Genomic DNA, 23,866 nt, shown 5'->3' with positions numbered 1-23,866 from the left:
TAATTTTTGCAAAGACATTAAGCAATGGTAAATATATAAATGTATCTAATTTTTGCATTTAGTCAAAAGGAAAAAAATTTCTAAACACTGCTACGACATTTAAATTGGCTATTTGAATAGTCTGTGTTCTTGCTTTTAGATTAATATATATATTCTAATCCAGTTTGCCAGAATATTGTTTTGATCTTATCTCCAGGTTCCTTTATTATAAAATATCAAATGTGATTTTTCTCAAGCATTTACAAATGACTGTCAAAATCCATCAAAGCTGATTAATATAACTTAAATTTCTTTCAGTACAGTTTGGGAAAAAAGTAGATTCTAATGACAATAACAAAAGGCATACTAATGAAAACTAAAACAGAGACTGTTTTATAATATGAAAACCTCCAACCCCCTTGCCAGGGTATTTCTCCTTTGGTACCCCCAGAAATTACTCCCTCGCCTCAGAATTTCCAAAGTTCTTTAAATTACGGTGTTTCATACTGTGCTTCTCTCTTCTACATGCTCTTCCTGAGCCAAAATTTTTACTCAATCTGATTTCAAACAACATCCAAATCTCTATTCATGCTTTCTGCTGCCTCTACTACTTTATAAAACTTCAACTGGATTCTATAAACTCAGTAAGTTTAGAACTGTTCTGTGCTGTGCTTAGTCGCTCAGTTGTGTCCGACTCCGCGACCCCATGTACTGTAGCCTGCCAGGCTACTCTGTCCATGGGGATTCTCCAAGCAAGAACACTAGAGTAGGTTGCTATACCCTCCTCCAGGGGATCTTCCCAACCCAGGAATAGAACCCAGGTCTCCCCAACTGCTGATGGATTCCTTACTGTCCAAGCCACTAGGGAAGCCCAAGTTTAGAACTACTGTAAATTTATTCCATACCTCAGCAATAAACAGCATTTATTCAGTTATATAAACAGAAATCTGGCTCATATTTGATCATTTCTTCTCCTTCATTCAAACTGAGTCAGTAAACAGGTCTACCCAATTATATCTCTTAAACATTATATATGGCTTCCCTGGTGGCTCACGGGTAAAGAATCCACCTACCACTGCAGGAGAGGCGGGTTCAATTTCTGGGTTGGGAAGGTCCCCTGAAGAAGGAAATGGCAACCCACTCCAGTATTCTTGCCTGGAGAATTTCATGGACAGAGAAGCCTAGTGGACTACAGTCCATGGGGCAGCAAAAGAGTCGGATACAACATAGGGATTAAACAACAACAACCATCATATATAACCAAATACAAAATATTCTTGCATCTTCCCTCAGTAAGACACACACTAAATATTCTGCCTGAATTATATGTACTAATTTGGAGAGATCTAGATGAAAGCCAATTTATTCATTAGGTTATATATTTATACGTGTGTGTATATATAGAAACACACGCACAAACTCTCTTAAAATGGGGCTTCCCCAATGGCTCAGTAGGTAAAGAATCTGCCTCCAATGCAGGAGACACAGGAAATGTGGATTTGATCCCTCCATCAGGAAGATCCCCTGGAGGAGAAAACGGCAATCCACTGTAGTATTCTTGCCTGAAAAATCCCATGACCAGAGGAGCCTAGCGGGCTATAGTCCAAAGAGCTGCAAGGAGAGTCGGACATGACTAAATGACAAAGCACAGCACATACTTAAAAATGACACTATACAGAATATATTTAGAAATAGTGCTTTTCTTCCATTATGATCTTTAACACTTTTATCCAAACTTTTCCAGCTTATTTTATTGCTTAGTCTGGATTAAACTTTATAAAGGAATCATGCTGTACACATTGTTTTGTGTCTTTGCTTTTACCCACACCATTCCAAGCAGCTACAATGTTATAGGTATTCATTGCTCTAAGTATCCATTTTGTGAAGCTACTATAATTTATCTGTCTACTCTACTGCTGATAAACATTTGTATTATTTCCAGTTTTGGCCAACCCAATACCATAAACAATGCTGCTAAGAACATTCTTAAATATAAATACAAGATTCTCTCGAATATGTATCTCAGAGAGGAACTGCTATAAGATCATTTGATCTTATACCAAACTGGTTTTCCAAGTGGTTTTCCTTTTTCTTTTAACTGACTTTATGATATTTACAATTATTTTTCACTGATTTATAATATTATATTACTTTCAAATGTACAACACAATCATTTAGTGTTTTTATAGACTATACTCCATTTAAAAATGTTACAAGTGGTTTTCCAATTTATATTCCCATTAACAGTATATAAGAAGTCCTTCAGAGCTTGATACATGGCTGCACTATATAAATTACTTTTCTAAATTAACCTGAAAATGCTGCTTCTTATCTTTTCAGTTTATCTTGTTCTATATGATTCTCCAAATTGACTTACCAAGATTTACGTCTGGTAGTATCTTATCAAGAAACTGTGTTTCCCCACCATTGGGAGAAAGAAAATCTGCCAGAAGTTGACTGTTACTCAATTCTGGATGTTGCAGAAGTTTCTTGATGAACAAAAACAGAAAAAAAGGGGGGGTGGGGAGGGAAACAGTTTCAAAAATCTAGAAGAGTCACGAAAACTACATTAAAATGATTTTTTTAACTAAGAACAATTTTAAATCTTCAAAAGCTGTTTTATATTCAGAATAATAACAAGATACATTTATGGAAAGATTATCACATAGCAGGTAAGACCCTTACAGTCAAACATGAAAGGGTTTGAATTCTGCTCTTCCTTCTGCTCAGTAGGTGTCCCTAGAGAAGCTCCTATATTGCCCAAGAGTCAGTTTCCTCATGTGTAGAATGAAGATAACACTACCTACTTCTAGCACTGTTAGATAAAGCATTTTAGCTCAGTACCTGACACACAGGAAGGAAGATTAAACATCAGCTAATATTATTTCTCAGTTTCTCAACTATGACAAGTACTATAATATCATACATCTTTCTTGATAATTAAAGAAAGCTGGTATAAAGGGTTTTGCAAAGAACTAAATGTGGAAATAATACATAACTTGGACTCTGTTGTCTGATCTTCTTGCAACACTATTTTCTTACAAGATAAAATTGATGTTTTAAAGCCAAATTTAACCCAGTATTACCTAATATTCAGTTCTGTAACTAAGAAACAGTTACAAAACTCTGAGCAGAAATCTATATAAATGAAATACCAGTACTACAACATTTAACTCCACATTACTGGAAAGTATTTCTTCTAGAAAGAGGTTCTCTTTTTCTTAGAAAGAATTAGTCGGTTCAAACAACAGGCTAATGATATCAACAAAGAAACAGGTTAACACTAGCACATGCTGTGTTCACATATCCTTACAGTAGTCAATGTATATTTCATATTTTAATTTTCCTACCACCAAAAAATTAAATAAAAAATACTTTCTGGATTGAAGTATTCATTGGTTCAAATACAGAAATTGAAATGTAAATACTCCTTTACAAAAAGTACTTATTATGGTTACTAAAAGGCACCCAAATTTAACTTAATTAACAATTAAAATTACAAAACTGCATGTCCAAATAAAGGACATTTTTTTTTTTAATAAAACAAAATCATCCATTCTTTGGTCTTAATCACTTGATTAAAGAAAAATGGTCTTTAATTTTAGCCAAGTCTCAAGTAAGTAACTTTAAAGCAGACGGTACCAATACTGGAATATCAACTACATTGTTTATACAACACAATGTACACACTGAAAAAAACGGAATTCAATTCCAAGTGGTGAATGGTAGAGAGTCAGAAGATTCCAAATAACTAAAAAACACCTATGATTGCAACAACAACAAAAAAGTTGAGAAATAAAAATAGGAGGGGAAAATTCCAGAGTTCAGAAAGTGCTAAGGACAAAAATCAAACAAAAACTAAGAAAAAAATAACAAAAACAACCCAGTATTCTTAGAATGCATTTAATCTTTTACATCAAACTTTTCTTTCTTCCTCTCTCTCACTCTCTTTCTCTCTCTCACTCTTTGACTTCCCACACCTAAAGTTTTAAAATAAGCCCAATACAAGACTTATTTCCTCTAAGAAAATAACTGGTATTTCACTGGCTATCCATCTTTTTTAAAAAAGCACACTCTTAACAGTAATTCATTTCTACATGGGAAAAAATTTTTTTAATAAAAGAATTCTAGAAATCCACACTGACAGGTGTTTGTGAGGCAAAGCAAAAACTAAACTAGAGGATGTTTTAAATTAAGTTGGTGCCATACCTGCAGATATTCCTGAAATTCTTCTCTTTTAGACTTTAAGAACTCATAATTTTTAGGGCCAATGATCCTCTTAGAAGGAAGCTGGGCATCAGGAAATGTGCCTGAAATTAATACATATGAAAGTTATTACTATACCCTGCTATTATTTTAAAAACCCTATTTATAGTTTACCATGGCAAGTTCAGATTCACAGTCCCACCTTGTAGAGATGTGGCATTATCCCTTAAATAATTTTGAAAAAGTCAGAGACCTGATTTCAAAAGTCAGAAGACAAGACCAAAGAACGTGAGTTTATTAATATCCACAATATCACCACCTGTTGTTGACACAGATTTACTTAGCCATCTACACTAGCAAAAAAGCTTTCAAAAATTATCATGAGATTATTTTTAAATTGATGGGATTTTATTACACAAAATCCTACTAAAATAAATATCCACTATCTTATGGGGGGAAATGCAGCATGTTGCCAATGCTATATAAACTTAAAAAACAACATTTAAAAACCATGGACATGTTTTCTCAGATAGGGTCAACTTTGGAAATTTTAGTACCAAAAAGGAAAAACAATCAACTTTGGTTGATCTAGGATTTTAAATTATGGAGATAAACAATCTTTTCTCAACTCTAAATCTAAAGGAAAAGTCTCAGAGAAAGACCAAGACAAGGATGGCATTGTACCAGACTGACAAAGGCAAAGAGAAAACCATTTAAGGACAAGTACGAACTCGAAATCTAAGGAAAGGGTATGCAGCGGGACCCTTTATTTTTTATCTTTCTATAATCTCCTTATTGTGCGTTTTAGTCTTGTAGCAAGGTACAGTTTTCAGAACCAACCTGAATTTGGATCAGGGTACACTCCACAGAACTTTTTTAAAATAAAAAGATTCCAAAGACACAATTCAAACACACCAATTTACATATAAAACAACTGGAAACACTTCATGACTATAAACCTAATATTAACTCCAATAAATGGAGAGAGAAGAGAGACTGAGAGATTTCCCTGAGAGGCTAAGACTCCATGATCCTAATGCAAGAGGCCCAGTTTCAATCCCTGGTCAAGGAACTATATCCCACATGCCATGACTAAGACTAGGACCAGTCAAAGAAAATTGTAAATATTAAAAAACAACAACAACCACAACACAGAGACAAACTGAGAAGAGGAAGAACTCGAAAGAAAGAGTGTTCTACTTTTCTGATTGAGCTCTATGTTTTTAAAACATATAACTACAAGGTTTTGGTTTGGTTTTCTTCCCATATTTAAATCTAAGATTGAAACCAAAATACTTGCTATGCTGCATAGCAAACACATTTTCCCCAGAGGAATACAGCAAAAGAACAGATGGCAGCTCTAAAATGCCTGCTGTAAATTCTCTACCACTGTCTTAAATTTTAGCATCATTCTTACTTGAAAAGCAATAAATTTTCATTGTAAAAACTTGAAAAAGATAAATAAGCAGAAATAGGATAAAACCAGTACACTCCTATTATCACTAGGAGCGTACCCAAGTGTCACTGTTACATTTCCTTATTACAGTTCAATTAAAATTAGAAAGTAACTTTAGAAAGCTGGTTCAATGGCTTTCAGGAAAGCTAATGCTGAAATGTAATGCTTTATACAAAAAGGACAACATACCATGAAATTCTGTTAGTTTTGATTCAAGTACATAGAATTCAAGATATCTTCTATAGACAGACCAATGTTCAGGCTCATGCCCAACTGTAAAATGAATGAATACACACTGAGAAATAAGTAATTTTACAAACTACTATTAAAAGAATGTACTATTTATAACAGTAAGTATACAAAGCTAGAAACTACCCCAGTCTTAATAATTTATTATTTCTTGGGAATTCCCTGGGGGTCCAGTGGTTAGGACTCCATGCTTCATCTGCAGAGAGCATGGGTTCAATCCCTGGTCCATGAACTAAGATCCTGCACGCCATGCCAGACCAAACAGATAATAATAATAATTTACTGTTTCTTGGCTTCACATTATTAATATATTTTACCCTATATTTTAATTTTAAGAAACTTAGAAGAGCTTGATAAATTTCAGCTATTTATGAGATTATCACAATAATATATACATTTTTTCCTACAATGGTATCAGAGAATTTATAAACTTCAAAAAAGCTTAATTTTTAAATGTCACAAAAATTATGCATTTAATGAAAATTTATAATCATTTTTGGAGCTCTCAAACACCGACTGTCAAGAACTAACACAGTACAGAACAGCACTATCCAATAGAACTTTCTGTATTTCTGAAAACATTCTATATTATCTGTACTAACATTATAGCTATTAGTTACACATTGCTATTGACCACTTGAAATGTGGCTAGTGTAAAAGAAACTGAATTTTTAATATTAATTTAATTCAACTGCCACATGTGACTTGTGACTCAAAAATTGGAAGCACAAAATAATGGTTTAAAGAATGAGTCAGGTCACACTGCCTATTTTTGTCCCAATTCCCCCACTTACTGACTATGTAAATTTGAACACTTAACCTCACTGTTCTTCCCTGGTGGCTCAGTTGGTAAAGAATCCAGCTACAGTGTAAGACACCAGGTTTGATCCCAGATCCAGGAAGATCCCTAGAGAAGGAAATGACAACCCCCTCCTGTATTCTTGCCTGGAAAATACCATGGACAGAGGAGCCTGGCGGGCTACAGTCCATGGGGTTGCAAAAGAGTCAGACACGACTTAGCGACTAAACAACACTGTGCTTTAGTTTGCTTATAATAAAAAGAATTGTACCTATTACATTAAAGAATCCACCTACAGAGCTTTTTGTAAGGTGCACAGCACAGAGCACCCCCAAAAATGTTAATGGCAATTATGAGCAACTCATGTCATTCAAGCATAAATCTGGAAATGCAATGTATTAACTAAACCCACAATAACTCAAAACTAACACCTATATTCAGAAAAACCAACCTGATACAGTTACAACCTATTAAGCAAATACTGTTCTTCTTCTTGAATATGCATCTTAGAAGATCTATATTGTATTCAGTTTTGGTTTTTAAAATCCTGAAATTGGTATTCTGCTATACATCCTGCTCACAGCATTCTCCTTGGGCTTCCCTGGTGGCTCAGACAGTAAAGAAACTGTCTGCAATGCAGGAGACCTGGGTTCGATCCCTAGGTAGGGAAGATCCCCTGGTGAAGGAAAAGGCTATCCACTCCAGTATTCTTGCCTGGAGAATTCCATGGACAGAGAAGCCTGGCAGGCTACAGTCCACGGGCTGCAAAGAGTTGCACACAAACGACCAACTGTCACTTTTACTTTTCACTTATACATATAAAATCAATGCAGCATTTAAACGATACACCTTTTTTATCCTTCATAGGGCATGGCTTCCCAAGAGCACATTACATTTTCAGTAACAGTCTGCAGCACAGCTGACAAAAATTATCTTAGAATACAAGTTTTAAGATAACTTCATTTCAATTTTATGTTGAATTAAGCCAAATTTTAAAAAATAAAGCAAAAAAAAAAAGGCAGTTGTGCAAAAGGCAAAAACAAAAGTAAATTCCCAAAATATTTTAAAGTATATCACATATAAAACTTTCAAAAGGAGAAAATACTACATGCTTACATAAATTTATTTATATTGGAGGGGAGGTCCAAGATGGCAGTACAGGAAGATGCTAGATTCAGTACCTCCAACAGATGACATACCAAGTCTACAGCTACATATGGATCATTTCCCTCTGAAAAAGATCTTAAAACTAGAAGAACTGCTTCTCCACCACAAAGGATAAAAGCGCTATACTGAGACAAGTAAGAGGGCAGACACACAATCTTAGCAAAAAACCGTATCCTTAACTTTTTAAAAAATAAATAAGGGGGATTATTAGCACTGACCTATCTTCATACTATCTAAGTAACTGGAAATAGTAATCACTTCTCCACTCCTCTCTCAAACCCATTTCCTAATAGTACCATGAAATTTTTTCCTTCTTTCCTCACAGACTGTTCCCTCTTCCTGAGATCAACTTTATAGCTTTCTGCTCTCATTCCCAAAATGTGCTCACTTTTGATGTGTTTTTACTTATACAGACTGTCTCCTCTTTGGGATAAGCCCAGGGTGGTGACTATACAGCTATGGAGGCTGTTTATCCCTGTCTCTGCTGCAAGCCACGGCTAAAATCAACAAAAGAAAAAAGACAGCAAAACATAAAGAACACTTATAAGCTGTGTTTGATCATATTTTTATCAATTACTATACGCCACAACAATGGAGGAGAAATGCTGTCTTAATCAAATTGGTTTAATGACTGTGTGGATCACAATAAACTGTGGAAAATTCTGAAAGAGATGGGAACACCAGACCACCTGATCTGCCTCTTGAGAAATTTGTATGCAGGTCAGGAAGCAACAGTTAGAACTGGACATAGGAGTACGTCAAGGCTGTATATTGTCACCCTGTTTATATAACTTATATGCAGAGTACATCATGAGAAACGCTGGACTGGAAGAAACACAAGCTGGAATCAAGATTGCTGGGAGAAATATCAATAACCTCAGATATGCAGATGACACCACCCTTATGGCAGAAAGTGAAGAGGAACTCAAAAGCCTCTTGATGAAAGTGAAAGTGGAGAGTGAAAAAGTTGGCTTAAAGCTCAACATTCAGAAAACAAAGATCATGGTACACGGTCCCATCACTTCATGGGAAATAGATGGGGAAACAGTGGAAACAGTGTCAGACTTTATTTTTCTGGGCTCCAAAATCACTAGAGATGGTGACTGCAGCCATGAAATTAAAAGACGCTTACTCCTTGAAAGGAAAGTTATGACCAACCTAGATAACATATTCAAAAGCAGAGACATTACTTTGCCAACAAAGGTTTGTCTAGTCAAGGCTATGATTTTTCCTGTGGTCATGTATGGATGTGGGAGTTGGACTGTGAAGAAGGCTGGGCACCGAAGAATTGATGCTTTTGAACTATGGTGTTGGAGAAGAATCTTGAGAGTCCCTTGGGCTGCAAGGAGATCCAACCAGTCCATTCTGAAGGAGATCAGCCCTGGGATTTCTTTGGAAGGAATGATGCTAAAGCTGAAACTCCAGTACTTTGGCCACCTCATGTGAAGAGCTGACTCATTGGAAAAGACCCTGATGCTGGGAGGGATTGGGGGCAGGAGGAGAAGGGGACGACAGAGGATGAGATGGCTGGATGGCATCACTGACTCAATGGACATGAGTCTGGGTGAACTCCGGGAGTTGGTGATGGACAGGGAGGCCTGGCGTGCTGCGATTCATGGGGTCGCAAAGAGTTGGACACGACTGAGCGATTGATCTGATCTGATCTGATAGTGCTTTATGCATTAATAATAATAATACCTGCTCTTCTATCATTTCTTTCAACATCAATACAAAACACTGGTATTCTCTCCTTTTTCTCCCTTCTTTCAGAGGAAGTATCTTCAAAAAAGTCTACATATGGAATGCTAATTTTCCATGCAGCAAGGTTTCGAGGAGTGTTAGGTGTGTTCACAGCTTCCACTGGAGAATCATCTTCCATTACAACGATACCTTCTTCAATCTGAAAGAAAAAGAATCAGAAAAAAATTTAATATTTCCAGGACCTTTACACCTACAGCATATGAGATACACTATAAAGCAATGTGCCACTATAAAGCCTATAATTTGTAATACTTTTAAAATTAAGTGATATCAAATTTTCTACTGAAAATGTAAAGATAAGAAACTAAAACTAGCAAGTTACTAGAATCGATTTCATATTTTGATACATCAGCCGTATATGAAAATTCAATAGAAAACACATACATCAGCAATTATAGGAAAAGATATTAAAACTACACAAATATAGGTAAATATTTAATTTGGTAGTAAGTAGTAGAAAATTATTGTACGGATATCTTTCATTTAGAGATGCATAATTTTGTGATAATAGCCACTGACGGAAATTGCACAGACAAACTGGAAATATATTGTACCTGGATATACCAGGTACAAATCTTTTGTAAAGCATTTTGGCAATACGTATTTATAAAAAGCCATAAAACAGTTTCGATCAAGTAATCCCATTTCTGGGAACTTAGAAAGTATTTATTTAGAAATATGAAAGTATTTAAGTATTAGAAAGTATGAAAGTATTTATTCTAAATAATTTTTTAAACTGTGAAAAAGGCACAAGTAAAAAATATATTCACTGCAGCATTAAATAATATAATATTGGAAAAAGGTCTGAAGGCAATCTATTTCTATAGAATTGTTTTCTGCATCTCCTGGCTTCAAAATTTTAATCATATAAATGTTTAAAATAAATTCTTTAAAATATTTTTGAAGAAATATTATTTTTAAAAGAAAGCAGTGTTACACATGTTCTAGAAATATACATGCAGAAAGAAATGGAAAAAATGTACTTCATTAAATTCGAAGAGAACCTCTGAATTGACACATAATAATATCTGGTCACCTAGACATCTGTGATTCATGTTAAAGGGGGCAAATTTTACAGACAAAACACAATCATCTTGAACACTTTTTAAAGGAAATGAATCTTGTAGCACTTAAGAGAATACTGAATAGTCTAGTCAGAGTGAACCAGCAGTGAGAGGTATTTCTTTCCAGAATTCTAGCTCCCTACCTTCACCCTGGGTTGTATTCTCTTCCCACACCTCTCTTCTAAGTAAATTCTTTTCCTCCCCGACAAAGTCCCCTGGCAATGATCCCCTTTTCTGTTTTGTCCTAAAATGCTTTTCTATCGTCCCTAAGAAGACTGTTAGTGATCTTAGGAAGACTTCTTAATGCTCTGTTAAAATCAAAAGTGTTCTAGGCCTAAAAAATGGAACTACAAAAATAGTAAGTGTTGGTTTTTGCCTTTTTGGGACAAGGCTACAAGGCTACCTCCTTATAAACTATGGTGTCGGAAGAAAAAAATCATGATTTCAAATCCAATGTGGTATATATTTTAACACATAATCTAATAGGAACAACAAAGGAGGGAGTGTTCAGTTCTGCTTGAGGACCCAGGTAAGGTTTATGGGAAGCAGCTGGATTCTGAAAGATGCATATGAATTTTCCAGGTAAATAAAGGGGAGGGGGGAGGCATCTCAAGCAAGGCATCACATGAAAAGATACAGAGAAATAGCATGGTGGGTGTAATGTGCTTAAAAATCAGCTGGAATCTTGTTAAAATGTAAATTATGACTCAGTAGGTCTAGGATGAAGCCTGAGATTCTGTCTGCACTGATAATAAGCTCTTAGGTAATACTGATCATGTTGATCCACAGATCACAGTTTGAGTATCAAGGGGTTAAACAGGACATATTAACATAATTCCAAATGCCTGGCTAATATGGTTAGGAAGAGATAAGATCAGGATGTGAAGTAAAAGCGTAATCAAAATATGATAAATTGTTTGACTATTAGAAGCATTATCACCGAAACAGAAACCATTCTGGCCTTAGTAAGCAGTAACTTAATGCTGAGAAATTTTTAAATTAGATTAGTACCATGGATGGAAAACACAAATTAAGTCAGAAGTAAGAAGTAAGATTAAAAAAGAGGGAAAATAACAAGTAAGCACATCCAACTTTTTATGCTATTTTTAAGTCTGAAGTTATACATACATCAAATTGAAAAATTCTTACTTACAAAGTCGTCTTCACCTTCAGCTAAACCATAGTTTGGCAACATAGCTCCCTCCATTGTGGTGCTCTTGAAGACTCCTTTAATTTTGCTGCCTATTCGGCTGATTCCAAATGATTCTCCTCTCTTCTGTGTGCTCCTAAATATTAAAACAAAAATATATCAAGAATATAGCAAGTTATTACATTATCAGAACAGTCTAGTTTACTGTAAACAATAGTAAAAATAGTTGCAAAAATGGTAAACTGAAGGTATGGCTAAACATAACATTTTGGAGTTCTCAGTCATAGATTAAGTCTCAATATCTTCATAATCAAAAGTGACAGTATATTTAAAGTTTAAATTTGAGGGGATGAACAAATGAGACAATATTTATTAACAAACATTTGAAATTTACCTACTCTTTTACCTTAGAATAGTAACGGAACTACCAAGTATAAAAGATGAGAGCCCTCTAGTGGTACATATTTCTAACTGCCATTCAGCTTTTGAAATAACAGGTTAAAAAATACGGTAAGGCCCATGTTCAAAATAGACTATACCATTCAAACTGTACCCACCCAGGTGGTGCAGTGGTAAAATAATCCACCTGCTAATGTACTTCTGAAATAATTCAGCGTAACAGAAAAACAAAAAGACTAGGAAACTTTCTCAGTACTTCGTTTTTAGATAGAACAAAAAAATTCTGAAAATGGCTGAAAATTTTTAAGCAAACTTCAACTTTATAATCACATAAATGATACTCAAAAGAAGAATGAAATATAAAATGTACCTTACATTATTTCAAAGTAATAACAAGACAAGAAATAAAATGCCAAAGTAAAAGCTAGCAATGAACATAAAAGATAAAAGCAAATGTAGCCTAAGAAGCCTGCTCTGTCTTACATATTAAATAATGGTTTTGCAATTTTTTACAAAAGTGAATTTCTAAAAGCAGAAATAGCTGAAAATTTCAGCAACAACAAAAATATGCCAAAAATCAGCAAAAATTTCCTCCATTACAGCCTACCGCTCCTGTTTCAACAAATAAAAACATAACTTTTATCCAATTTAAAAGTCATGCTCACTATGTAATACTGCCCTTATAAGAGACCTCCAAATAAAAAATGACTATTTTAAAATTCAAGAAAGTTGGTTTGGAACGGCTTAACTTAATGAATAGCTACTATTCATATAAGAAAATGTACTTATAATGCAACAATTACAGAAATACAAGTAAACTGATCAAGTTTCAATGCACTAGGTATATGAGTGATATGTACATTTTATACACGTTCAAGGAGTGAAGAAGTGAATCAAACTTATTTTAAAACTGGAAAAACTCTAATAATAAGCAGTAGTAGTTGTAAAAAAGGATACTTAAGCTAGAACATTATTTTAAACAAACATATAGTGTTTTTTAAAAATACAAAATTGTAAACACAACTTTCTCTGAAAGAAATGTCAAAAACAAATATGAAAATATTGATAAAATATTAAAATCTCCAGAATCTAGATAGATTTTGCTGGTCTTCAGAACCTAAATGGATTATAAAACAATTTTGACTTTTTGAACTGTATTTTTTAAATATCTCACTTGTGATGAAGCCCAAAAATACTGAAAAAACACTATTAATTGCTTTAAAAAAAAAAGTACTTTAAACACATGTAAGTCTAAATGTAATTTAGCAAGATCAGTACCATTAAAAAAATGAAGTAATAGCTTTAAAAGCTGAATACTGGCTTTTTCATTTTATTTTTATACTGACATTTTTATTTTATAATGATATATATCATGTTATTTCCAAAATGAGACATCTAGAATCAAAGTAGAGGTTAATTTTAAGAGATATCCCAAACAGCTGATACAAAGGCAGTAGTTGCATAATGTTTCTTTTTTTATTTTTATTTTTTTAATTTTACTTAGGTTGTTTTGGGTGTATGTTTTGGAATTAAACAGATAATTTATACAGAAAAGAATCACATGCTGTCTCAAGACTTACCGAAAATCATCCAAACTTAGGCTACCTCTGCAGTAACAGATATGTGACATTATATAAGGAAAAGAGAAAGAAAAACCCCAGACATTAAACAAGTTTCACTTTAGAACAATAAAACAAAATTTAAAAGCTTTAAAAATTACACTGATGGATAACATTCATCTTGACAAAGAAAAGGAATTCTTAGGAATAACATGATAAAGGAAAGAGAAATAAAACACAATGGCTCTTTTGGGGAAGTGGAATCTGAATTCTAGATCATTAAAAAAATTCTTAAAAACTCAGTATGTCACGAAATAATTCTGTATTTTTTGCCCTCATTTAGGCAAACTATTTGTTTAATACAGTGGAAAATATTCAGAGACTAAGCCACCAAAAACTTCACAGAAAAAACAAACATGTATTTTCTAACATGGACTTCATGTCTATGGATGCAAGCTCAACACATTGTTAGTTTGAATATTTTTTAAAATGTCTTAAGCTAAGAAGCAAAGTTAAAAAAAGATCCATCCTTAAATATTTTTTTAAGTTATGCTTTAAGTATAGAATGAAACAGATTAACATTAACATACATTAAAATTTTGCTTTTAAAATGCAAATATAATAATAATGTGAAAATGCCTAAACCTTTGGGAAAATTTAACAAGATACACACCAATGCCTTTGTTAATCTCACAGTTAATATATATTAGTGGTTGGTCACCTGCTTTTAATGTAGGCATAAAATGTATGAATAAATATTTTACATATTTTCAGTCATCTAACAGCTAATTAGCAATGATACTGTAAATTTTCAGTGAAGGACTGTTAAGAAAGTCTTTTAGTTATTCTACACAGGTAAATGAATCATTGACCATCACTGGAGCAGAGTCCTGACAAGACAGATAATGTCAGCATCAGGTCAATATAAAGAAAAATATACTTTCTAAGGCTATAACCATTACCCAGAATGAAAAAAAAAAAACACATTTTCTTCCTATTAAGTTTATATGCTAAGACAGCAAAATTAGAGCCTCAATATGTTGAAGACAACTAGGTGTTCTCAAAGTGGCAAAGGAAGCTTTCCATCTCTGAGGTTATGACCCTGACTTACATTTAGCTACTCAGCAAGCTTAGAAGATCAAAGAACCACTTCCTCTTAAGGAATCCAATAGAGGAGTTTCACTATCAATGTCAGACTCCAAACATCCTAAGTCCATAAAAATAAATAAATAAAATGTTAAAGAGTCGCTCAGTCATGTCCAACTCTTTGTGACCCCATAGACTGTAGCCCACCAGGCTTCTTTGTCCATGGAACTTCCAAGGCAAGAATATTGGAGTTGATTGTCATTTCCTTCTCCAGGGGATCTTCCCCACCCAGGGAAGGACCCACATCTCCTGCATTGCCAGGTGGCTTCTCTATCACTGAGCCACATGGGAAGCCCTGTGTGGATTGGGTAAAAGAATGCTATTTTAAATAGTATGCATGGAATTTTTGTTATATAAATTAACTATTGCACAGTTGCAATATATAAATTCTTAGGGAAAAGTAAAGGAGTAACATTTTAACAAAGAATCATAAAGGTTACGTTCCACATTTCAGAAAGCTATGTCCCACCTTTCAGGTGGTAGCTAGAGGTAAAGAATTCACCTGCCAATGCAGGAGACACAAGAGACAAAGGTTCCATCCCTGGGTTGCGAAGATCATCTGGAGAAGGAAACAGCAACCCACTCCAGTATTCTGGCCTGGGAAATCCCATGGACAGAGGATCTTGGTGGGCTACAGTCCATGGGGTCACAGAGAGTTGGACACGATTGAGCACTGGGGCACCTTTCAGAAAAATTATTACATATACACTACATATATACTGGCACATTATGTAAAAATTAATACTTAACATTCAAAAAAATTTAAATCTATATATTTCTACAACCCTTAGTTTTGTCAAAATATGTAACACAGTCTCCCCACGGCTCAGGTTTTCACATTTTTCCTTATACTATTTTTGCTAAGTCACTTCAGTCGTGTCCGACTCTGAAGGAGACTGGTGGGCTACAGTCTATGGGGCTGCAAAGAGTTTGACATGAGAGCATACACATACACAAACTGGAAGATGTTGAGAGCAACGTGAATATCAATTCTATAGATTTATATATTTGATATCTGTGTCAATTTTGTATATATACAATGTAAGGAACAACTCAAGACATTAATTATCCAATTTATAAATGGATAAAGCACCTCTCTTACACTGCCTTTATTAGGTCATTTAACTGCACATTTATGTTTCTAGAAAGCCAAGAATGGAAAGAGAGAAAAACCCTTCCACTTTTGTAACCAGTGGGTACTCTAATAAACATCACTCTCTGGGGAAAAAACAAACTACTCTCTAAAATGGAGTTATCTGTGGATTTCAATTATGCATGCAGTCCACAGTTTCCAATAAAGCAGGTAATCCAGCACTAATATGTGTTAGTTATAATATTAACAAAGCAATGGTATGTTATCTTGTTAAATTTTTCTAAAAGAATGTCTGGCATTTTTACATTACTATATGTAATATGGCTCTACAATTCCTTAGTAAAATATCTGGTTTACTTATACAGCAAAGAAACCACACAGTCAAAGAAAAACAGCTAATAAAGGTGATGATGCTATCACAGAATGATTAGCATCAAAAAGAACCAAAAAAAAAAAAAAAAAAAGCAACAAACATATATACGATTGAATATACTTACCTGTTGAATTTTGAATTGCGGGTTGGTGATTCTGCACCTCTTAAAAGTTGTCTAAAATACTTAAAAAATAATTATGATTTATTAAACCTGTACTTGATATTGAAATATGCTATTTTACCTTACTACTTTCGAGTTCAAAGAAAACATTACTTAAATCAAGTGAATACAATCACAGTCAAATAGAGTAAGGATTAAGATATTGCAAATGGAGGTATTCAAACCATCTGATTTCCACAAGTAGGTAAATAATATACATACAAGAATGGGGTTTCCCCATCACCACTACAAAGCCACTCAGATACATGGAAAATCAAATACCAATTAGGTAGCAATCTACTAGTCACATACACAAACATGGTTTTGATATTAAGAAATAATTTTATTATCAGTTTCTAATCTCCATTATGTAGTGCAAAACAGCATCCATTTTCTTAATTAACTGCATTTTATTTTTCTGTTTATTATTTGAATTACTCATGTAATGATATTAAAGCAACTAATAAGTTTTAAAGAAAAATCTTCACACAACATTAATATTCTGACTTACCTCATCACTGTGGCAAAACATAGGAGTAAACACATTTTCCAAGAGAGAAAGTACGTGTTCATACGCTTCAAAAAGACATCTCATAGTTTGAAGTTTCACAACATCTATATATGGGCCTTCAGCAACTGTTAAAAAAGTTATATTGCAAAAATTATTTATGAAAAGCATAAATACACTATATATTAGTTTAAAATTCATTACAGTCAAAGAGCAAACAAACAACATGAAAACTGTTTTGCAGAAATCCACTGTAAGGTGCAGATCACACCAGAATGAAGAATTAGAACAACCTAGCCAGTTCTGGCAAGTATTAGGTATGTGAATTGTGAATAAGTTTCTTCATCACAGCTTTCATCTTGTTAGTAAAATGGGATAATGCCTGCCTGTGTATCTCACACAGCTGTTGCAGTAAGCAGGGAATACATCAGAACACTCTGAAAAGAGTAAAAGAACTACAGAACTACAGAATTCGTCCTCATCTTTTACTTACTTTTTTGAATCTCGTCTACAATGAAGGGATCAAATCGAATTTTGTCAACACTTTCATCTAAACAATATGTTTTATAAATCTTTTGCAACTCTTCATGAAGAGACAGCATTTCATCATTTGATAACTCTGGTCGTAAAATTCTGTCATTGAATTCCTCTAGCAAATTCAGAAAGGAAAAAAAAAAAGATTTGCATAGAATAAAACTATTCAGTGAAAACTTTATGTTCTCAGTCAAATTGTAATGAATATCAAAAGTGGCAATTATGAGTAATCTATTCATCATTTTAAGTTTTTAAAAAATATTTAATTGGGAGCAATAAAACAACTACTAAGATGAAAGAGAAGTTAAACAATCAAATATAATATATACCAACGTAAAATGTGTAAATATTTGCCTAGCAACATAAACCTTCTAAAACTTAGAATAATAAACATGTTTGTAAAATTCTCTTTAAGGAACATATTGGATTAATTTTTTATACCAAGGGTCTTTAATATTCTGAAACCCGATTCACTAAATAATAGTGAAAACTAAGGCTCTTTTTAGTCCCAGTCAATGTTTTTAAACAATGTTTCTTTCCATCATGGAAGCTGTAGACTAGTGACAGAGCTCAGTCTGAACAAATCAATTTTTTCTAAAGAGACAGAGGACAGCATTAAAAAACCCAAAATACTGACTGCCTTTTTTATTACAAGAGGTAATATGGAGCTTACCCCTTAATTCTTAATTATCCAAAATGAAACACAAAAAGAAAAGGAGCTTTTCTTTAAAAAAGAGTAAGAAAAAACTAGAACAGAACATATGAGATCTTTGGAATGATTGGAGTCTCAAAAAGAAAGGAGAGAAAAAAATCAGGCACTGTATTTGAAGAGGTAACAGCCAAGCATCTTCTAAAATAATGAAAAACACCAACCTACATATCTAAGATTCCTAGGAAAATCCAAGTAGAATAAACTTTTTAAAAACTACACATTACAGTTAAATTGCTGAAACCCCAAACACAAAAAGAAAACTGCAAAATCAGGGAGAAAAGGGATATATGTAGGGAAACAAACAGAAGAATGGAAGCTAATTTCTCCTTAGAAACAATGGTGGTGTTCAAAAGACAGTGAAAAAAATGACATAAAATGCTGAAAGAAAAAAACCATAACCCAAAATTTTTTATTTGGTGAAAATATCTTTTTTAAATGAATACAAAATAACACCTTTTCAGACAGACAAAAGCTAAGAGAATTTACCTCCAGCAGAATGGTGCTATAAGAAATGTAATAAAAAACATTTATTTCAGCAGAAGGAAAATGATACAGAAACTGGCTCTGCAGAAAAAGAATAAAAACCACCAAAAAAGTAAATATGCCAGTCAGTAACTATCAGGGCCAAAATATGTGTGCATGTGTGTATGTGTGTTAAGACTGTTGCTTAAGGAAGAAAAAGCAATGTACTGTGGAGTTTCATAGCCTACACAGAATTAAACTATACAGTAACAGTCACATCAGACAGGAAGGGAACAAACTGAGGTATACTGAGGTTCTTACACTGTTCCTGAAATAGTAAAATATATGTTTAAATGAAAACTGTGATCAATGAAGGATGTACAGGGTAATCATTATGAACTGAGCAACCACTAAAAAAAAACAAGAAAATGTCAATAGAGGAGATAAAATACTGAAAAATGCTCAAGTAATTCAAAGAAAGGCTGGAAAACATTAAAAAAAAAATACATGGAACAAATACAAAACACCAAGACCAAAGACCTAACAATAAATATGCAATAATTATATTAAGTGCAAAAGTACTATACACCCCAATTAGAAAATCAAGATTATCAAACTCGCTTTTTTTAAAGCAATATTCAGCTATATGGTATTTATAATAAATGTTAAATTCTTTAATTATATAGAAAAAGGTAATACAATGCAAACCCAAGCGTAAAGATAGTATAACTATATATTAATATCAAACAAAGTAGACTTCAAGACAGAAAATTACCAGAGAAAAAGAGCATTTTATAGTGATAAAAGGATAGATTCATTAACAATCTTAACTGTCTCTGCACCTAATAATGAAGCTTGAAATACATTAAAAAAAAAAAATAACTAAAGGGAGAAATAGCAAATCCATTAAGAAATCTGAAAGAATATATAATATGTGAACACAAGCCATCAATTTAATCTAGATGATATTTACAGAACACCACCCAACACAGTAAAATAGATGTTCTTCTCACATGCACATGGAATATTCATACAGATCATATGGATGGTCCATAAGACAAGTTTCAATCAATTTCAAAGGACTGAAATCATACAGAATATTTTGTCTGATCAGGAGAGTGTTAAATCAGAAATCAATCACAATAAGATATCTCAAAAATCGCCAAATTTTGGAAATTTAGCAATACATTTCAAAATAACCCAAGGGTCAAAGGATAAACCACAGGAAAATTTTAAAATATTTCAAACTAAATGACTATAAAAAGCACAGAGTACCAAAAATCTTAGAATTCAGTTATAGCAACTCAGAGAGAAATTTATAGTTTTAAGTGCTTATATTAAGAAAGAAGAAATGTGTACAAATTAATCATCAGTGCTTTCATCTTAAGAAACCATAAGTACAAACTAAACGAAAGGTAAGAAGAAAGGAAATAGTAAATATGAAAGCTAAAACTTAGCAAATCAAAAATATTTCAAAACTTTATAAACCACTAGAAAGTACAAATTACCAATAAAGAGGGGATATCACTACAGCTTCATAATAAAAGAAAATCAGGAATAACCTGGTGATTAAATAGGTTGCTGAGATGTACTAAAAGCATTTTAAAAATCCACTGTTCACTCATGATAAAAATTTTCAGCAAACAATAAACAGAAGGAAATATTCTCTATCTAGTAAAGGAGATCTACAAAAAAAACCCAGGCTAATATTATACATAATGGTATAACACTGAATAATCCCCCCCTAAAGCAAGGATGTAAGCTCTCACCACTTAGATTTAGCAACACACTGAAGGTCCTGGCCATTACAATAGGGGCAAGAAAAAGAAATAAGATGTAAATATCACAAAGGAAAAAATAAAACTGTGTATTCACAGATGACATGATTGTGTATGCAGAAAATCCTAAGGAAATCTACAAAAAAGCTACTAGAACTAGTAAGTAAACTTAGTAATGTCACAGGATACAAAATCAGTATGCAATAAATCAATTCTATTTCTGTATATAAGCTAAAAACAATTTAACAAGTTATTTTAAATACCACATTCAAATAAATCCAAAAATAAAGACCCACAGTGATAACTATGAAACATTTTATGGAGAGATTTAAGAATGAAATGAATGAAAAAATACGCCCTATTCATGCACTGGAAACCTAAGTACTGTTGAGATGTCATTACTCCCCAAGTTGAGCTACAGATTCAATACCACCCCAATTAAAACATTGAAGCAGGTTGTGCGTGTGGATGAAGGGGTAGGATTGTCAGTCTGATTGTAAATTTTATATAGAAATGCAAAGAACTTAAAATAGCTAAGGACAGTCTTTAAAAAGAACTAAGGGGGAAGCCCTAAACCACTTGATTGCAAAACTTACTTGGTCAAAGTAATAAAGACTGTGGTATCGGCCAAAAAAGTAGACATATGGATCAACGGAAAAGAATATAACCGAGAAACAGACCCACATATGGTCAAAAGGTTTGTCAAGGATGCCCAAGTAATTCAAGATGGGAATAAAATGTCTCTTCAAAAAATGGATACTGGAAAAACTGTATATCCATACAGGGGAAAAATGAACCTCCACCCCTACCTAATACCAACCTAAAAATTATTTCAAGATAGACCACAAACCTGTATATAAAATATAATAACTATAACACACCTAGAGAAAAACAGGCAAATATCACCTTGACTTAAGATAGGTAAAGGCTTAAAAAAGTCTTTCGGAAGTCTCAGAAAGCACTAAGCATAAAATTAAAAATTGATACACTGAATTTCATCAAAATTTAAAAGTTCTGCTCACCAAGACACTATTCCGAAAATAAAAAGACATGCCATTGTCTGAAAGAAAATCTTTGTAATACTTGTATCTGACAAAAAGACATATCTAGAATATTTAAAAAACTACTGAAATTTCTGACAAAAGGAAAAACAATTCAGTAAAAAACAGCCAAAAGATAGCAATTCCACAAAGATATTCAAATAGTCAATAAGCACATGATCAAGTGTTCAGCTCTGTTAATCATTAGAGAAGCACAAATTAAAAGCACAACAAAATTCTACCATATACCAATAAAATGGCTAAAACTAAAAAGATAAACACCACCAAATTTTTATAAAGTTGAGGTACAACCAGAACTCTCTTTCACTGCTGGTGGAGTAAAATAGTACATACAACCCTCTGGAAAACAATTTGGCAGCTTTTTATAAAATTAAACAAATATCTACCTTGTAACACAGCAATTCTACTTCTAGTTATTAAATATATGCTCAAGAGAAAGCCCTGTACAAGAATGTGCACAGCAGCTTTATTCATAATAGCCCAAGAGTGGAAGCAGTCTAGATACCCATTTACGAGGAGAATGAATAGTGTGGTACCCTCATACAAAAGAACACTACTTTGCAATAAAAAAGAACAAACTACTCATCTACACAATAACATGAATCAATCTTAAAAAGCATCATCCTGAATCAATGAAGTCAGGCCCCAAAAGTACATACTATGAGCTTCCATCTATATAAGGAAACTGTACAGGAAAAACTAATCTGTGGTGAAAGAAACGAGATCAGTGACTGCTTTGGCAGGAGTGGGAGCAGGAAAGGATCAGTTGGGAAGGGCTCTCAGGGAACCTTCTAGGGTGATGGAAATGTTCCTGATCTCAGTAAAGGTGTACGTTATATGGACTGCAGATTTGTTAGAGCAATTGTATATTTAAATTCTATTTGTTTCACTGTGTAAATTACACCTCAATTTTTTTTCATTATATATTAAAAAAAATTAGGTGCATTAGAAAAACTAATCTTTTCAGAGTCCATACAGTGCCTCAAAATCCAATGGCACAAGATGTTATAGAACTTCTAGTCAAAATAGAACATTTTTATATTTGATTACTTAATCAAAATAATTCTTAACAAAAACTGTGACAAAATGCTCATGACCAGGTCTTTAACACAATTTCATTACTCTAAATTTTTAGTAGTTTTTTTTTTTCTGCTAAGAGGATTTGGTTGAAGTCCATTATAGATTATGTTCCAATGTGGAAAGGAGTAGACACTGGCAACTACAACATCAGAGCTGATCTAAATAGTCAAGTATATGACAAAGTTTAACAATGACTTTAGTAAAGTACACAGGTAAGCCTCACCCACAGTCAGACAAATCTGCAACACGTGCACTGCTCCTTCTTGTTTCAGAAAGTTCATAAACCGAAACAAGAGATCTTGCTGCTCTCTGATTTGCTTCAATTCTAACTTCAGCACCTTGATACAACATGAGGAAGAGTAAGTTAGAGCTATATAAATACGTGATAAAATTGTTTATATCAAAAGTAATAAGTTATTTCTGAAAATACTTACAGATGGTTTTTTATTTCTAGGTTCTGCAAATTTTTGCAAGAATGGAACTAAAGGGGAAGGCGGTTCAGTCGCTTTTTCAGGCTTTGAAGAGAAAATTAATTCAGTCAAGTGTCATTTGATTGTACAGGTATATGTCAAACTTCAATGCAATCTGAAATATTTTCTAACGTGTTTAATACTCACTGGATTGTCATCTATGAAGATGATAAGCAAATGATTCACAGTATCCTAATGGAAAATAATAAACATAGATCAAAATAATTTCATTAGTGTATTCTGCCCTGAATTCTGAAAGCTTCTATCAGATTATGAAAGTCTCTGGAAAAATGACAAAACAGAGCAGTGGCAAAAAGCATCTGTACTTTTGTAACATAGAAGAACTTTTAAAAAAATCTACAATACAGGGTTCTCAACTTTTGTGGAAATGGAAAAAGAAAAGTTACTCTGACTTTGGCATTCAAAATGCTTATAAATTATCCCTATTTCTTCAAAATTTTACTGGATCAAAAGTAAAAGCAACTCACCTATCCATCAATATATGAATGAACAAATGTGACATATATCTATAATGAAATACTACTCAGCCTTGAAAAGAAAGGGAATTCTGATATATGCTACAACATGAATGAACCTTGATGATATTATACTATGTAAAATAAGCCAGATGCTGCATCATTCCACTAATCTAAGGTAACCAGAGTAGTCAAGTTCATAGAGACAGAAAACAGAGTCAGGA

At 33.3% G+C, this 23,866-nt stretch overlaps 1 protein-coding gene across 6 annotated transcripts in view; it reads right to left on the bottom strand.

Moving 5' to 3' along the window:
- Positions 1 to 23,866, bottom strand: part of SNX14 (sorting nexin 14) — an 84,262-nt gene that overhangs the window by 23,227 nt on the left and 37,169 nt on the right. For 3 of the 6 annotated variants that reach the window (XR_011568469.1, XM_070796121.1, XM_070796122.1), the window contains exons 10-21: positions 23,314 to 23,358; positions 23,131 to 23,211; positions 22,920 to 23,034; positions 17,563 to 17,718; positions 17,073 to 17,197; positions 16,526 to 16,584; positions 13,811 to 13,837; positions 11,835 to 11,967; positions 9,555 to 9,756; positions 5,831 to 5,914; positions 4,189 to 4,289; positions 2,357 to 2,468 (exon numbers count right to left, since the gene is read on the bottom strand). Coding sequence is in view for 5 of the 6 variants with exons in the window: in XM_070796121.1 (XP_070652222.1) it covers positions 2,357 to 2,468; positions 4,189 to 4,289; positions 5,831 to 5,914; positions 9,555 to 9,756; positions 11,835 to 11,967; positions 13,811 to 13,837; positions 16,526 to 16,584; positions 17,073 to 17,197; positions 17,563 to 17,718; positions 22,920 to 23,034; positions 23,131 to 23,211; positions 23,314 to 23,358 (1,240 nt within the window). In the remaining variant the exon portion in view is untranslated. Of the gene's footprint in view, positions 1 to 2,356; positions 2,469 to 4,188; positions 4,290 to 5,830; positions 5,915 to 9,554; positions 9,757 to 11,834; positions 11,968 to 13,810; positions 13,838 to 16,525; positions 16,585 to 17,072; positions 17,198 to 17,562; positions 17,719 to 22,919; positions 23,035 to 23,130; positions 23,212 to 23,313; positions 23,359 to 23,866 lie in introns of those variants that run through there. The other 3 variants (XM_070796125.1, XM_070796123.1, XM_070796126.1) reach the window with 3 other exon arrangements.

This window comes from Bos indicus, chromosome 9 (assembly GCF_029378745.1).
Source record: "Bos indicus isolate NIAB-ARS_2022 breed Sahiwal x Tharparkar chromosome 9, NIAB-ARS_B.indTharparkar_mat_pri_1.0, whole genome shotgun sequence".
Taxonomy (NCBI): Eukaryota; Metazoa; Chordata; class Mammalia; order Artiodactyla; family Bovidae; genus Bos; species Bos indicus.
This window is presented reverse-complemented; position numbering and strand designations above follow the sequence as displayed.